General features: G+C 35.7%; 1 protein-coding gene across 1 annotated transcript; it reads right to left on the reverse strand.

Annotated features, from left to right (window-relative positions):
- Window positions 1–317: 317 nt before the first annotated feature.
- Window positions 318–17,174, reverse strand: LOC138325112 (uncharacterized). The gene is made up of 17 exons (XM_069270549.1): window positions 15,885–17,174; window positions 15,217–15,294; window positions 14,814–14,905; window positions 14,294–14,374; window positions 14,031–14,106; window positions 13,116–13,183; window positions 12,428–12,503; window positions 11,485–11,590; window positions 10,008–10,101; window positions 8,148–8,292; window positions 7,298–7,441; window positions 5,895–6,077; window positions 5,536–5,604; window positions 4,613–4,699; window positions 3,997–4,050; window positions 3,508–3,573; window positions 318–3,234 (listed from the first exon to the last, which is right to left on the reverse strand). The coding sequence occupies exons 1-17, from the start codon at window positions 16,923–16,925 to the stop codon at window positions 2,740–2,742; spliced, it is 2,955 nt and encodes a 984-aa protein (XP_069126650.1). The 5' UTR covers window positions 16,926–17,174; the 3' UTR covers window positions 318–2,739.
- Window positions 17,175–18,678: the final 1,504 nt, after the last annotated feature.

Genomic DNA, 18,678 nt, shown 5'->3' on the forward strand with positions numbered 1-18,678 from the left:
AAGGCATTTTGCCTGTATAAAATGTGTAAAAGTTTCATTTCCTCATTCTTATCTACCAGAGTTACTTCCCTTCATTCTACTCTGTCAGAATATACAGACGGAATGAAACAAAGGGAAGTAACTTTGACTGATCAGAATGCATCTCCTAGGATATGCCATTTGCAGATAGACTTGGCAGGATATATAGCCCATGATCCTGCTATCAAAAGCGGTATATAATGATTAGGTAATCACTAGTTGTTAGGTGATTTATGTACATTTTAGTCAAATAGAAAATGCTGGTTGTATTGAAAAGTAAGCGATAAAATTGAAGAAAATACCAACTAAATGAAATAGGATCAATATATTGTATGTATTTGTATTTTTGTATAAAGTTATAAACTATTGGGATTTGTCTAACAATAATGGTAAATAATACATTGCATGTAGATAACAATTAACTAATTGAGTAGCTATAGGCAATGACACAAATCATCATTTAAAAAACAACTGTATCATAACAGGACATAGTTGTATTTTATATACCAGTATACAAGTACACTATTTTTACCCTGGTGCATATAAAACACAATGATAATCATATGGAAATCTAGATTTTCCATCGATTTATTTTAACATTTTTTTCTGAAATATTTTCAGAGATTTTAATTAAGGAACTAGTAACACAACTATATATTCAATATCATTACAGGTACTGTATTTCACATGACTCATCTACATACAATTATTGAAGTAAATTTTTCATACAAATCACATACATTGTATTGCTGTATTCGATGTCAATCTATATCAATCCTTAATCCAATTTTTTATCTTAGATTTATCTATAGTCTGACATACAAAAGATGATTTGTTGTCCATTTTCGTCATGTCATGGGCCATTTAACGACTTCACAAAAGAATTTACAAAAACTTAGGAACTAGTACAGAGGTTAAAATAAACAAAGTACATGTAAATGATTTTCAAGATTTTAAAATAAAGTAAACAATTTTCATTACATATAGATAAAATGCACTAATGTTTTTGTGTGTAAACTTAACAATACTCGTACAACAAAATGACATATATACATGTATATAAATATTGGTGTAAAAATTAACACAGGAACCACATATTGTCATAATATTCTTACATAACAAGTTAAAGGAGACGATACTTAAAAATAAAATCATTCTGATCTATCAGAATTACTTCCCTTTGTTAACTAACACCTTTGCTTCAGTTAGACACTCCTTCATTTTGTTCGCTTTACTCCGTCAGTATATCGAAAGAGTGAAACAGAAGAAAGTAAATCTGAATGATCAGAATGCAAAAAGTAAGTTTGGATAGCTCACTAACACATATGATATGGTATAATGACATTTAATATCCATTATTTATTTACATTACAATACCACAGAATCTGACATAGTTTTCTGATATATATACCAGGTAATTAAAAAATAATTCTTATATATTAATTAGACTACCATCCAATTTATTTCATAATTTCTTGTAAAACCTAATTCCTAATCAGCAACACAAAAGGAATGCTATATACAGTCTTCGTCACAACACTCCATATCCCTAAACTTCAATTTCTTTACTTTCACAAGGTGATCATCTCACCTCAGTATTTAGTTTGTTTGTAACATCTTGAAGACTTGGATTTAAATTGATTATATTCATTGAATACATGTACATCAAGCTCACCAAGGGTTATTTTATTCATAAAAAGGACAATGGGGCAATTGATTGTTTATGACGGTACTGAACTTTAATGAATGCGCTGTATAATTTAAAACAGATCGTGGTGAACACTGACATTAGAAGAACATTTTAATAACATGAAAATGCAAGTAAAAGTGTACTTTATACAAGATATAGTCCTTAACATCAGATGATAAAAATAACTGACAATGCATGCGTATTATTTTATATAGTCTATAAATATAATCATTGTAGAAAAATCAGAGTAAAACTAAATAGAGGTCAAAGCGTCATGTACTATGAATAGCTACTGTAATAAATCATAATGATGAATCTTGAAGAGTTAATTGTCATGCAAGTTACATGTAGATTAAATAAAAATGTTATCACATTAAGATTGTAGCTTTCTATATTCAACAAGTCATATTCATATATGGGAATAAAATCTAAAAGGATAATGATACTAAATCATTGACTCTTTGGGGGGGAAATTAGTTTTTTATAAATGTACATGTAGTTTACATTACAAAACTGATAATAAAACTCATAAACAGTATTCATACAAACAAAGAAAGCAGTGTGAGAGATAAGGGTATACCATATTCACTGTAATTAGTGCCACTACCCATATAAGCGACCTTCCCCTTTTCTAGAGAAGGTGTTGAAGTTATATCAACAACCCCATCCCATATATTTAACGATGTTTTACAACATTTGATACCTTTTAAATCAACAAAGTCAAAAGAAATAATGTGATTCAGCTGTCTATTGCATATGTATAACAATAACCATTTTTCCATAATTTAAGTGGTAACTTAACAATAATTGTACATGACTATAGCTGTACTGTTCATTGTTGAAACCCATACATTTATATCACATTTAAGAACGACTTTTGGACAAGAAAAAGGGCAACAAACAGTATTATTATTAAAATAACATTTTGCATTGCATTCACATTTAAATACCTGTATTCAAAGTAAAGTAGGTAATCTACCGGTATGAATCATCAGTGACAGAAGGCACTTATCAACTACCAATGATATAAACTAAACACTTTCCTGTTTTATCAAAAGTGGTTGAGACACACTCTGATTGTCAGCATCTTTCATGATCTGAACTTTGACCTCTGTGTCTGGAACCTTCTCCACAGCGAATCGTATTTGCTTTTCCTCAGGTTTACTGTTGTTGGCTCGTCGACGGAACAGATTGCTGCGGCCAGCTCTAGGATTACGTAGAATCCCAAACGCCTTAGAGAAGTGACCAGGAGATTTTGCTGGTTTTATAGGTCCGTCGGCAGAGAAGGGCACATTTTTCTCATTAACCTCTGTCAAAGAAGTCGACACTTCCTTTTTCCTACGCATGCTCCCTGTGGAAGTGCTTGGGGAGGGATAGTAGCCATTATAAAAATTGGTATGAAACAGATTCCTCCGGGAATGACCGTGAAGATTTTGTAGAGCGTGGAAAGTTTTATACTGATGATGTATTACCTCAAATTTTTCTTCATCTTTGTTGATTTCATCAGCAAAATGTCGAGACACCAGCTGCAAAAATAACTTTCAGTATTAAGAAATCAGGATAAGGTTATCAATATAAATTTGTGTCAACAATTGTAGACATTGCATCTCAACCTCCTCTATGCAATTATCAAAATGAGATTAATATCTCAATTCAAGTTTATCCATCCCGTTGACCCCTTATGTGGCCAAATAACCCCCTGATAGCAGGGTCTCCAATCTATTTCTAAACGTGTTGTCAATGAATGATGACAGAATATAAGTAATGAAGTCAGTATTTTGGGTTTGATGGCCACTTACATCGCCCCTCATGCCACCGGGAATCCTCATCTGTATATCCTTCACTCTAGGATCATCATCAATCTCCTGACAAGGTAAAGAAATGTTCAGTACAGTGAAACATGGTTATAACCACTGGTCAGTACCAGACAACTGCTCAACATGGGATTCAAACTAACGACCCAGAGGTGGAGGGCTTGTGGTAATATGTCACGACATCTTAACCACTCGGCCACCGCGGCCCCACCCCATCATAATTATTATTAGACAAAAACATCTTCAGGTCATTCTAGACAAAAAAATAAATTAAGCTTATTACTGGACAAAAACATCTCCAAATTATTACTAGATTATATACAAAAAGAAATCATGAAAAGTGTAATATCTTGACTTTTTCATGAGATTATCAAAAAGTTTTGGAAAAATTGAATCAATACAACTATTCAACCAATTTTCGTACATATGACTATAGTGCCAAAGTCTACAGTAAATGCCTTGTTCCATACATACCTGTGTCAACCTCTCTAGCTGAAGTAATTGTATTGGCTCATCTCCATTGTCTTTCTGTAGTACAAAACATATATTTATATCATTCTTGAAATGAATCAATGACACAACTTAATTACTAAATCCAAACAATATAAAACATTCATGCCATTGGCTATAAAAGGATGTATATTTTCATTACTTGGCCTTTAAAAACCAATTTCATTTACAATAATGTTTTCTCAGCTATATGATAAAAATATCACTACTTTCCAGCCTAATTTAACATTTCCTCTTCTAGGATTAAAAAAATAAAAAAATATTACTTCTTGGTCATAGTTTTCTGAAAGAAGCCTGACTGGAAATGCAACAAGCAGAAGTCAAAGTTTAATGGCCAGGCCAACAAGAAGTGGTCTGTACGACAACTTTGTATATGCAAACCGTGCTACATTCACCTCTGCCTTCTAAGGAATCTAGACAGTCTTCTATTTTAAGTCACAAAACGGCATCTTTAACAATGACCTCATTGACTTTCCAGTAGTCAATACATTATCTTCCTTTGCCATACTATTGCACTACTAAATATTAATATGGCTGCATCAATGCTATAGAATAGATAGAACTGCATGACCCCACTTACTCTCCACTCGTTCAGTAATTCCCTCGCCTGTTGTGACAGATTCTTGGATTGATTTCCCTTCATAGTGACATATGATGCCTTTGCAATCTGTTGGAACAAATTCATTTTCTTGTGTAATATGAAAATGTATTCAAGTATTTCTATAACAAAACTGCTTGAATCTTTAAGTAGAACATTCTTTGATAGACAGTAATGAACACAATTTACATATGTATGTGACTACTGCAATTAGTGATGGGATTTTTTTTCGATCGTCGGCCCATCACTTACAATGTACTGCAATACACCTGAAAGTCAATGGTTCTAATAGAGTTATCTCCTCCTGATGACTTTCAATTTCATAATTAACATAATAAACTCTCAATTAACACCAAAAATTTAATTAAACAAGACTTTTGAGAATGATTTCATTTCAAAAAAGTTTTCACAACAGGGAATCACTTGTTAAAGGGCCACTACCTTTCCGAAACAGCTTTTAATTTTTAAAATGGGAATGTAAAACGAGATCGATAATTTTGTAGAGTGGCAAAAGTTATTAACTTACCGTCAATACTACACTTATCATCATCTTCTGAACAATTTAATTAAAGTAAATAGAATGTTAATTTTTTTAACGCGGGTCGTCTATGATTCCCGCCGTTGACCTAAAAACCGCGCGGTACTTGACTGTCACTGCGCCAGACGACAAATCAGCGACATGAATCTCCACAGTTATCATATATTACGCAGGAAATCTAGCATATGTTTGGTGTTGTTACCTCATCTAAGGCCATCGATATGTATTTTCTTATAATATTAATGTTTTTAAGAAACCTTTTTTTCTCCGGAAAGGCAGTGGGCCTTAAAAAAGCGCCTTTAATAATTTCAATGGAATCATGGAAACAAAAACGAGAATTTTCACAAAGACCCCATGTACCACTCACTTTGATATCCTCACTCCAGAAAGTCTTTGTTTCCTCTGACAGAGCCACTTGCGGTGCCACTTCCTTTATCTGAAAAAAAAAAAAAAAAAAATTAATTTTGATTTCTTTTCAGCATCAGAGTAGCAAGACTTGATTAAATCAATAAATCCTTCAAACACTGGAAGACTGCAGATGTTCTTAATTTTAGTACAGGAACAAGATTTTAAAATAAATCATTTAGCATTTATAGTAATTGGTGTTCCTACCTCATACATGAGATCAGATATTTTATATGTTTACATGTAGTAACATGTCACATATTTCTTCCTTGTGTGTGAAATGATAAAGATAACAGATTTTTCTTTATAATAACAAATTACCTTTAGTACGATGATACCCATGATGATGATACAGATGATGTTGAGGATTGTCAGGAGTAGACTAAAGAGGCCCAGGTACAGCATCTCCTCAGCCATATCACAGCTGTACACTGGGACGTAGGCGTTACTGACCAAGGGGAGACAATTCAGAGTAGGGGTCAGGGTCGGGGAGGTCGTCAGCTCCTAGGGAGAGAAAACACATGTACAGCAGTAGACTAAACAGGCCGAGGTACAGCATCTCCTCAGCCATATCACAGCTGTACACTGGGACTTAGGCGTTACTGACCAAGGGGAGACAATTCAGAGTAGGGGTCAGGGTCGGGGAGGTCGTCAGCTCCTAGGGAGAGAAAACACATGTACAGCAGTAGACTAAAGAGACCCAGGTACAGCATCTCCTCAGCCATATCACAGCTGTACACTGGGACGTAGGCGTTACTGACCAAGGGGAGACAATTCAGAGTAGGGGTCAGGGTCGGGGAGGTCGTCAGCTCCTAGGGAGAGAAAACACATGTACTGCAGTAGACTAAACAGGCCGAGGTACAGCATCTCCTCAGCCATATCACAGCTGTACACTGGTACGTAGGCATTACTGACCAAGGGGAGACAATTCAGAGTAGGGGTCAGGGTCGGGGAGGTCGTCAGCTCCTAGGGAGAGAAAAACACATGTACAGCAGTAGACTAAACAGGCCGAGGTACAGCATCTCCTCAGCCATATCACAGCTGTACACTGGGACGTAGGCGTTACTGACCAAGGGGAGACAATGCAGAGTAGGGGTCAGGGTCGGGGAGGTCGTCAGCTCCTAGGGAGAGAAAACACATGTACAGCAGTAGACTAAAGAGGCCCAGGTACAGCATCTCCTCAGCCATATCACAGCTGTACACTGGGACGTAGGCGTTACTGACCAAGGGGAGACAATTCAGAGTAGGGGTCAGGGTCGGGGAGGTCGTCAGCTCCTAGGGAGAGAAAACACATGTACTGCAGTAGACTAAACAGGCCGAGGTACAGCATCTCCTCAGCCATATCACAGCTGTACACTGGTACGTAGGCATTACTGACCAAGGGGAGACAATTCAGAGTAGGGGTCAGGGTCTGGGAGGTCGTTAGCTCCTGGGGAGAGAAAATACAATTTCTATCCATCTAGTTATCTGGCCCCATGATCATGAACACATTCTTAAACTTTTAAAAGTTCTTTATTAGCTAATCAAAATTGACGTCATCTGTGATTGGCTAGGTCTAAACTTAAGACTGTTTATTGAAGGATTAATGAATACTCTATCTTGGTATGAGACTATGTTATCGAGTTAAAATCCTTTTTACATGAGAGCACTCTTTTTTTATAATTTTTTGCCAATTGTTTTTTATAGCAATAGCTGAAATGTATGTACCTACATAGTTTACTTACCGACACTACCGTACTTGTTGTCTGGGTGGTGTTTTCCACAGTGTAGTTCAGTACAGTAGGTGTGGTAGTAACTGGTGAGGTGATAGTCTGTACTCTAGGGGGCGGGGCTATAGAGGCTATAATAGCACTAGCCCATAACATACCCTGTAACATCATAAATAGTGATTACCAATACACAAGTCAAAGGACATTTACTGATACTGTAGTTATATTTAACCAAAAAGAATATCAATATAAATTATAAGACTTTTTATCAATAACTGCAACAAATAGTATTAATGCAAGTAAATTAATCCTGATTGTAGTCTTCTAAACCTGGCTTTATTATTATTTTTATTTTTTTAAGCCTAATATTGGCAAGTTTAAATGAATTCCACTGATTTTACTGCAGCAGAAGATTCAATACACATACACTTGACAAAAACCCATGTAGTTGGGCAAGATACTCTTACTTTCATGTCTATTAAAGAAAATTACTCAAGTCACCTAGATGAAAGCTGAATGCGTTGCTACCATCAAACCGCCCTCCATTCTTTAGGCATAGTTATCTGCCCTTGAGAACAGGTTTTGATTGTTACATCATTTCTTCGTGTCATTTTCTCATGTGTGAACAAATCCTTATGTCATTTCTCACAACCAAATAATGTGACAATCATTGCCTGTTCTAGGGTGAATAACATAAAGGCTTGATACTTTGATGCTTTAAAATCTGCAGCATGATCCCAGCCTACATAGCAGGATGGTTTCAGTTTATACCAAATTGAAGTAAAGCCAGCAAATCAATAACAGATACATCATAATCAGTAATCCTTCAGTTTCAATGATAACTACCAAAATCATGTAGACTTACAGCATTAACAGCTGGTGGTAGGAGGGAAGCTGATATGGCCACACCCACCAGAGATCCTGTGTTACCCCCGAGAATGGACAGGGCCACACCAGCACCAGACGGTAACGCGATTAGTACACCTGTCCACAGACTTCTCGTCATACCTCTATAGTAAACACAACACAGACATTGTAATTTACACAGCTTTAAAGTTTTCATCATCTGTTTCTTCCTTTTATTCTACTTTTTTTGAACATCAGGTTTATTTACCAATATAACTTATTTAATTAATTCTACAATCATACCCTACAAACCTCCTAAACTCCATTACAAATTAACAGCTAAATATTAACAAGAGATCCCAGAGGGATCTTGGCGCCCACCAAAGAATGATCAATGTCTGACAATGGAAAGAGGGATCTTTTCCCTGCTTTTCAAACTTTTTCAAACACACTACATATAAAATTTGAGACAGATCGCTATAGTACTTTCTAAGAAATAGTGGTAACAAACTTCAACAATGAAATCTAAGATGGCGGCCGGTTGCCTATCTTGTTTACCGATCAGTCCCGAAAGGCATTACGCATCAGTCCTATGCACAACTAGGGTACAAGGGGAACCTATGCATGGAATTTGAGAAAGATCCCTTCAGTACTTTTTGAGAAATAGCGATAACAAATTTTAACTATCAAAATCCAAGATGGCCGTCAGTCGGCCATCTTGTTTACCGATCGGTCCCAAAATCCAATATGCACAACTAGGATCCTAGGGGAACCTGTATATGAAAATTGAGAAAGATCCCTTCAGCACTTTTTGAGAAATAGCGGTAACAAACTTTAACTATCAAAATCCAAGATGGCCACCTGTCGGCCATCTTGTTCATCAATCGGTCCCAAAATGCAATATGCACAACTAGGGCCCTAGGAAAACCTATATATGAAATTTGAGAAAGATCCCTTCGGTACTTTTTGAGAAATAGCGGTAACAAACTTTAACTATCAAAATCCAAGATGGCTGCCTGTCGGCCATCTTGTTCACCGATCGGTCCCAAAATGCAATATGCACAACTAGGGTGCTAGGGGAACCTGAATATGAAATTTGAGAAAGATCCATTCAGCACTTTTTGAGAAATAGCGGTAACAAACTTTAACTATCAAAATCCAAGATGGCCACCTGTCGGCCATCTTGTTTACCGATCGATCCCAAAATGCAATATGCACAACTAGGGTCCTAGGGGAACCTTTATATGAAATTTGAGAAAGATCCCTTCAGTACTTTTTGAGAAATAGCGGTAACAAACTTTAACTATCAAAATCCAAGATGGCCGCCTGTCGGCCATCTTGTTCACCAATCGGTCCCAAAATGCAATATGCACAACAAGGGTCCTAGGGGATCATGTATATGAAATTTGAGAAAGATCCCTTCAGTACTTTTTGAGAAATAGCGGTAACAAACTTTAACCATCAAAATCCAAGATGGCCGCCTGTCGGCCATCTTGTTGACCGATCGGTCCCAAAATGCAATATGCACAACAAGGGTCTTAGGGGAACCTACATATGAAATTTGAGAAAGATCCCTTTAGCACTTTCTGAGAAATAGCGGTAACAAGAATTGTTAACGGACGGACGGACGGACGGAACCACGGACGAAAGGCGATTTGAATAGCCCACCATCTGATGATGGTGGGCTAATAAATAAATCATTGTAAAATATTTAATCTTTGCAGAATTTTTGTAATTTATTCTTTGAAGTGACTAAAACTAGAGTTGACATCTTAATCCAATAATAGGTCTTTTTTGTCTACTTCATCATTATTATCAAATAAATTCACTTGAAAAGAACTGAACAACAAGCAGCAGCTTATATTAGTGGTAAGCGTACCTGGATTTCATTTCACTGGTGGGCCAGGAGTCTGTACTGCCCCAGAAGGCTCCGTCCTTACACACACCTCCACATACCAGTCCCCAAACCATACCTGTAGAAACACAAGGGTGGCATACAAAATAATGTATAGCAATGGGCAAAGTAGTCCTCACTAGTCTCTTAAGTTACATCCAGCATTCTCCAAGTAAGCTAATGCCTATGAGTTTTGATTGATTGTTTGATAAAACATAATCCTATTAACAGCCACAGTTATTTACAGACAGCCTCACATGTACCTTATTCGACCGCAAATATGCCCCCCCCCCCCCCACCACTTTTGACCTTTATTTGTTCTCTGGGAGGGGGGTCTTATTTGCGGTTGAATATGGTATGTGGTGTGGCATGTGTGTTTTGGAGACTGATTTATTTGTGTTGTGTTTAGTGGAACTCTTGTTCTTTTCATAGTTTATCACTGAAATATGCTGCCAAAGACACAGCACACATAACCTAGTCACATTATAAATGAATTAGACGTCCAGCACTTTTGGCAGGTAATGATTTTAGCCATTTTAATTTCATTAGCTTAAGTATACCACTCGATGATAGAGGTGTTCTCTTTAGATATATATGTACCAATAGTAGAATAATAGAAATACACAACTTGCTTAGACAGTACGGCTGGGTATTGGAATGTCTAAAGCAATACAATACGTATTGACAATACACTGAAACAATACCCGATTCATATTGACGATACAGTGGAGCTCTTTTTCAAATTAAGTTGACCATTGTGTTTTAAATACTGTGACAATAAAAGACAATTTTGATAATACATTATATAACCTGGAAAAAACCTACCGAACATTTGATTCGGTGTATCATCTGTGCTAATAAACTACTGTCAATTTGTATGCTTAGTTATGTAAAGTCATTTCTAATGCATCTAGGTGATGCAGATGCTTTGATTGAAATGCTGTTACTTGAATGATGTTTTAGAATAGATTTTGTTGGAATTTCTAATTTCTATTTATAGCGAACGAAAACAGAAGGTTGAGTTGTTAAAACGATACAGCGATATACAGCAAATTTGCATATCGGTATTCGATACGCTGCTAAAAACCGATACGTATAGGTATATCAATATATTGAACCAGCCCTATTAGACAGATCTCCATTTTGTATGGCAAGATTAGCTGATTGTTAGACAAGTAAGCAAGAAATGATCCCTTGTGGAAGCATTGAAACAAATTATTCTTACCACACTCTTTAATGTAACTTCAAACAGGAACATTCTACGGACACAACAGAAAATGTTTTTGGGATATGTCATAAACAGTTACTTTATTATTCAATTATCATTCCAGATATTTTACTGGTATAAAACTATAAATTGACGTGCCACTTTGCTCCATCAGATTATTATTAATAATTCTCTCTAGTAAAGTATCATTCCCATTATTTCTATGACATTTCTATGTCTACAAAATATACATACCCATGGCGACACATATTAACAGACTACGTAACTCATTTTTGATACCAAGGTTCCTCAGGGTGTTATTCTGAATTACAGTCCCAAAAGTTCCAGCAAGAATTGGACCCTGATATAAAAGAAAGAGAAATCAGTAAATGATTGGATATATGTACACCAGGGTTTGCGCTGAGGTGAGGTCCTCGTCCTGTTCATTTTCTATGCTTTATAATAATGTGGGGACGGCTTCAACACAAACCCTGTACACCCAATCAATCAACAATTTATAAATCTTTCCAGGTCTTCAAATGATATTTTGTACACACGAGAATACAAGGTACATTTTACTTCAGATTGCACGAAAATTATGCCCACACATTGGATAGAAGGAAAACAAATAGACATTTAGATGAATGGACCAATGATGGATAAATGGATAGACAGATCAATGAATGGACGGAGGAATAAATGTAAACACAGGAACAGTGGGACACATAAAGTATATACTCCCAGTTATTTGTAAGTGTTTAGTACTGGCATGTAAAAGGGATAATCAACAGAACAGTGCTACATGTTCAGAAAGACACGAATATTTACAGAGATGATGATGTTCGGGGAGTACCCAAAACATTTACAACAGTAACCAGAAAAAACACTTCATAGGGATACATGCCATGATGAAAAACATCATTTACGGTAATATTATACAGAAAGACACCAGAAATACTAAGAGACGCCAACCGGTATATATATTCCGTCTTTGTATATTACAGAGTTACGTCCCTTGAGTGTAAGTATCGATTGTTACATCATTATTTTGTGAGTGCAATTTACATCGTTTTCTCCTAAAAGTAAAACCAATCAATACCTACTCGCAAGGGCTGATAACTATGTAATATGCAAATACAGAATACATCACTGTGATACAGTTTGACTCTAACAAGACACACACATGAGGGATACCTACCATGATGGGAGACACCAACATACTGGCTACCAGAACCACAGAGCTGTTCTCCACCAATCCCATGGCTGAAATCGAGCTACAATGTAAGGAAATAATACCATCAAAGTTATAATAGCAAAATGCCTGGAATAGTATTCTTGACTCTTGGTGAAAATAAGTGGTAGTCATTTACCAACGGAGTCATAGACAGCAAATACCTGTTTGAGTATTACCGGTACTATTAATTTACATGAAGAAAGTAAAATTACATATGTATTTACCAGTAATCCAGGCTAACAGGCTTTGTTGAAATGAATAGTCAGGCAAAGAAAACCAGTCTAAATGCATTTATTGTCCTTCCAAAAGTCCTTACATATCCAAACGACAGTCAAGTTCTGCTTACATTGTCCAGTTTGACCAATGAAATTTCGGAAAAGCCCAGTTTAAATTTAGCACAGTTCTAAAAATAAATTCGCCTAACTCTTTGAAAGCAAGGTTGCATGGAAATATCAGCACTGACATATAAAGCCAGCCAGGAGGACGTTTTAGGATTCCTATGAAGTAAATTAATTTCTTCGCATGCAGAGCGAATTTCTTAAGAAATTATACTGGATATATTAAAACCATTTTAACAGAGCTTTAAGCATTTCAGTTTGGAGAATAAGCAGAACATTTTCGATATTGTTAATTTATTGGTTATGACACCCACCTTGCTAAGATTACCAACAGCAGGAAATCAAATGTGAATTCTGCATTTCCCTGAACCGAGTTTACTACCTACAAAACAAACAAAACAAGGTTGTAAGACTCCTTCATATGTGGATATGAAGTATAGGGAGATTCTACCCGAGGCTTGCCAAGAGTTTTGCAACATTTTGTTATCCCAAGGGTAGAATATCCCTATCCTTCATATCCACTTATGAAAGAGTATTTTTCTTTCATACCTCGACATTTTATTGCAATTTTACAACTATAATATCCCGCCATTTTGAAATAAATTCAAAGAAATCCACGGCTGAAAGTAAATTTTTATACATGAAAAATTACGTGATATTTTCAACAAAAATTACATTGTTTGCATCTTTCATAGTAAAACCAGTCAAGTTTGTGAAAAAATGTTAAAATTTTACCAAGGAAATAGAAATTTTGCCATGCAATACAGCCTTAGGCGGCATGAGTGTATTGCCCTAGACAATTTAAGCCAGTATTACACCCGTAGGTATGAAAGAATATGTATTACCTCCCTTAGACCATTGAGTCAAAAATAAAATCATATAAAATGCTTTTTTCAGTAACAATTTGATATATCATTAGCATGGGTTTGTTTAATATCTTATTTTGGGAAATATTAAAAGAATAAACTATATTTTTGTAGAAATTGTCTAATATCCCGGTATATGACATAATTTCTATCGAAAATGGGGCCATGAATCATTTGCAACAAAAAATTTTAAAAATTGCACAAGGCATTCGTTTTTTTCTAAAATTCTTATTCAGATATCATATTCCCTATCTATTTTTATCTATTTTATCTATTAAGGATAATAGATTTAACCATCACAAAATTGTTTTAAAAAGTTTGATCTTGGAACTGACTGATTATGACTGCTTGACTGCGATTTACCTCTGTGACAAGCATGCGAGCTTTGATGGATTTCTTAAACTCACTCTTCTTCTGTTCATAAGAATTTGAACTAGGTCTGGAATAAAGATAAGAAGACATGACAACCAAACGGGGAAACAAATCAATCATTATAATCATATGAAAAACAAATAAAAAGAAGAAATTTTCGAAAATCAATTAACATTTAATTAAAGTGTATCAAAAAGCTAATATCACCAAGGTATCTAATAGACTTGAATTGTTCTGCAGGTAAAGAAACTTACGCAGAATCATAAAGTTCTTCTTCTTCTTCTTCCATATCCAACACTCCTCCTGTCCCCTTATAAATACTGGTTTCAAACAGGCTAAGGGAGAAACAAAGTCAGGGCATATTATCTATATCCAGGTATTATCCTAATGTTGACTATATTGTTGATCTAATTTGATTCAGTTTTCTATTGCTTGCATAATGTTGACTATATTGTTGATCTAATTTGATTCAGTTTTCTATTGCTTGCATAATTGAGACTCTATCAAAAACAAAGGTCATTCAGTAGAGAATTTTATGCATATAACAATGCAGCGTAGCAAAATGCTATCAACCGTGGGCTTCTCTCCAATGACGCATTTGCCTATTAAAACAAATGGGATTTTTTTACCATTTTAACTCAACTTACCATATATCATCAGTCAAGAAAACAAATAGTGTAACATTAACTAAATGTTTTAACTGCATAATTTTCTCTTTATTTGTTGATTGATATAAATGACTGACAGAAATTTAATGCGACTTTGCATCCTCACCTTATAGAAGATTGTGTATTGTCACCAATACCTATTTCTGCCAACTTATTTAAAATCTCTTCACAATTCTCTCCTTCTTCTACAAACATAAACTGCCAAAAAAGAATAGCAGAAATAAGTGATCATACAAAAGGAATCAATTTTAAACTGAATCTTGTCAATGCAGTAGTACATCACTATTCTTATCCTTATAGTATACTGCAAACTAAATCCACCTTATGCTTTCCACAAATGAAGATACTACAGTATGATACAGGGATTTGGGTTTTATTAGTTTAACATCCTATTAACACACAGGGTCATGTAAGGGCGTGCCAGTTTTGCTGCTGGATGAAAGCGGGAGTTGAAAGTTCCCAGAGAAAAACCACTGACCAGCATCCTTTAAATCATTATTCAAACAAACCTGAAAATATTTTCCGTTGGCTGTCTTGTGTACACATAAGTTCTTCACAGCATAGCTCTCCAATACAGACATGGTTCTCTGAAAAATAATTAATACATTGTCATAATCATAATTCTTTAATCTGATCAGTGACAAAAAGCTTCTGTGATGAAACACATAAAAAATTCATACAAAGATCTTTTAGGGACAGATATCAATTTTGAAGAAAGTATTTAACAGATTAATCTCCCAGGGATATGTCAGCTGGTATCTACCACTCGACAACCATGACTTTTGATGACCTCCAAATCAATCAGCTTTTCAATCACTTGAAATTGTTAAGTTAAATCTTATAAGATATTTATCTTTTGTTCAGCTAATTCTAAATGTCATAGTCCCAAATGTACGGTTTGTTCAAGTGGTAAATCGTTGCTGCACCTGACTGCATCCTGGATTTGTTTGCTGTTTAATATGAAAGTTATCCTAATTTGTAAAATCATGTCAGACTAAGACTAAGAGGACACACCTACTGATATTTAATGTTTCTTTGGGACACTATCAGGGTGCATGTGGCTTTCAACAGTGGGTCCTTATTCAGCCAAATAAAAAATATTGTTTTGAATGATATGATTTATTTAACAGCTGTTTCACATAATTCATGATCGAATATGTTAATCTATCATACAAACCTGAAACAGTGATTCAGTTTTCACAAATATCTCAAAATCTTTGTCCTTATCCTTGTCTTTTTCTGAAGCGGGTTCTACAGGTTTGTCTTTACTCTCTGGAGGAAATTTATCTGTCGAATCATCACTTGATTGTTGTGTTTTCTCTTCTATGTCTACAGGCTTAGCATCATCTTGATCTTGTTTTTCATCAACTGTTTTGTCTGCTCTTTTATCTGCAGGTAATGGGTCAGACGATGATGTTTCGTTTGATGAGGGATTTGGATCCGGAGAGGATGGGGGTTGATGATCTACTGAAATTTCTGGTAATTGAGCAACATCAGTTGGTTTGGCTACTGAATCTGATTCCTGTGACTCTGTGTTTTTTACTGATTGGACATCGCTTTCTTTTTTGGACTTTCCGAATGTTGGAAATGTCCATGCAGGTGGAGGTTTTGTCTTCTCTGGTTCCTGGTTTTGAGGGTCTGTCGATTCCACTACATCAGTATCCTGCTGGGCAGATGTACTAGTACTGCTTGGTGTTGATGGGGGTGTGAAGTCCCATGGTGGGGGTGTCTCCATATCACGATCGATCGAGGGATCAATAGTCTCATACATAACATTTTGTGAAGGATCTGATGATTCCTGAGGAGTGTTTAATGGTAATGGAGATGTCTGGGGATCAGAGGGGGTGGATGAAATGTCTATTGCTTTAACTGAGGATGATTCTGATAAAGGTGTTTGAGATGTGGTTATAGGAGCGTTGTCCAGTATGGCACCATTATCTTCTGGTTTCACAGGTGCTGTCGAATCATTGTCAACATCCGAACTCTTTGAAAGTGACGCACTTTGAACTTGATCTTTTTTACCAATTGTTTGAGTATCCGTTGATTTCGTCGTCCCTTCGTTGGTAGATCCCGATTCCTTCAGCACAGCATCTTGTTTCAATGGAATGTCCTTGTCACCCGGCCGGTCATCTTTCTTATCTTTCGTCTCCTTGTCGTTTGCATCGTTCCCATCCTCGACAGGAACGCGTACGACAAACAGAAAAGATGACGTTGTCATGTTGATTAAAAGTAATGGAACCTCTGCACTCACTTATTCATGTTTTTTCCCAATCTCCTCGATCACAAGACAACAACAAGGAAACATTCACTTCGTCTGCGAACAACTAATGGACCCATCATTATCCTTCGAACATACACCTCACCAACTTGGGTTAGGGGCGTGAATACTTTGCGGTATTTGCGGCGCATTCGATAACAGCTTATTGCACAATAAGTCCTGTGAATCACAGGGACCTGGTACGAAAATTTTTAACCAACAGTATACATATATATTGTTGGTTAAATATTTTCGTGCCAGGTCCCTGTGCTGTGAATGGATATTGTTTTGTTTTTGTTTTGTTTTTTAAATAATTTTTCAGATGGAAAATTGGAGACATAGAGAAAAAAAATCGTTAAAAACCCCAAGAAAATGCCAAAAAACATCAAATACAGTTTCTTGTATACTATAAGAGATTAAGATAGTTAACTCAGTCTCTGATAGGCCTATTATTGACTATCTAAATCTTTGTATTTTTTGTGGGGTGGGGAGGGGGTATTTAGTTCGGCGCCACGGTAGCAGAGTGGTTAAGATGTCCCGACATATTACCACAAGCCCTCCACCTCTGGGTCGCGAGTTTATGGGGCGCCGTTGTACTATTTTCTCTTCTTTCTTTTAGATACCCAAAATTCGAATTCTTGATATCCAAAATTCAATTTATTGATATCTAAAAATACAATCATTTCTTGAAATCAAGAATTCGAATATTGGATATCAAGAATTGATTTTTGGTGATCTAAGAACATATTAGTTACAGTTTTTAGGTATAAGTTATGGACCTATTCTAATGTTCACAAATCATTATTACAATTTCCTGGTTACCGACAGAAATTGTATCATATCGGAGAAAATATACCATTCAAAATATAACAACATTGATTCAATAGTTTCAAAGATATCGTCGCGTATTAAAGTCAGTAATGCTTATCAAAAACTAAAACTAAAACATGCACAACCACTCGCAATCCGCCGTTTATGACAAAATATAGAAAACAGAGTCAATGTATGAGCATGTTCGGGTACACTTTTCCGCAACATACATGTACATCACTTAAAGGTGTTCTCGATCAAAAACTGGAGCAGACGAATTAGTATTTTGCTTCAGTTTCTTTATCACTCTACCACCAGCGAAACTTTTAATACTGGTTTTATATCCTATATAGCGGGTGTCCATATTTCGCCGGGGTCCAAATTTCGCCATTTTTATGATAACAAGTGATAATTTGGTAATCATAACATTAGATGAACGGCAAAGTATCAGTAAGAGATGAAGATAATCTTCATAACAATATTCAAACAATAAAAATTCATAACACATTGGTTATCAGGCCCTTTTCCCAATACGGTTCTTAGGAGGAGCGACAACTTCCTGAGGGGGTCTCAAAGACTTAATAGAAAATGTCGTTTAAGTGGGGTTTTTATGTATAAACCAACACAATGTTGAATTAATGGGTTATTTAATTATCAAATGACAGTGCATGGACATAAATTTACTTAATATAATATTATCTACATTAAAATCTTCTTTATTTACCAAAATGGCGAAATATGGACACCTCACGGGAAAATGGTACCTGAAATCGGAAGGTATTGTAACCCTATTTTTATAGTATTAAATTTCGTAAGAATATGAGGAACCTTTCATTTAGACAGTTAATTGTATCTCTTATACAAACAATAAAAATCTACTCTATGAAAAACAAGTAAAAAAGTC

Source organism: Argopecten irradians, chromosome 6, assembly GCF_041381155.1.
Source record: "Argopecten irradians isolate NY chromosome 6, Ai_NY, whole genome shotgun sequence".
Classification (NCBI taxonomy): Eukaryota; Metazoa; Mollusca; class Bivalvia; order Pectinida; family Pectinidae; genus Argopecten; species Argopecten irradians.

Coding starts and splice junctions, on each gene's coding strand:
- LOC138325112 (XM_069270549.1), bottom strand. CDS start 16,925: ATGACAACGTCATCTTTTCTGTTTGTCGTACGCGTTCCTGTCGAGGAT. Junction 11,591..12,427: donor TGTTGGTGTCTCCCATCATG/GTAGGTATCCCT, acceptor CTTTTATATCAG/GGTCCAATTCTTGCTGGAAC. Junction 4,051..4,612: donor AATTACTGAACGAGTGGAGA/GTAAGTGGGGTC, acceptor TTTGTACTACAG/AAAGACAATGGAGATGAGCC.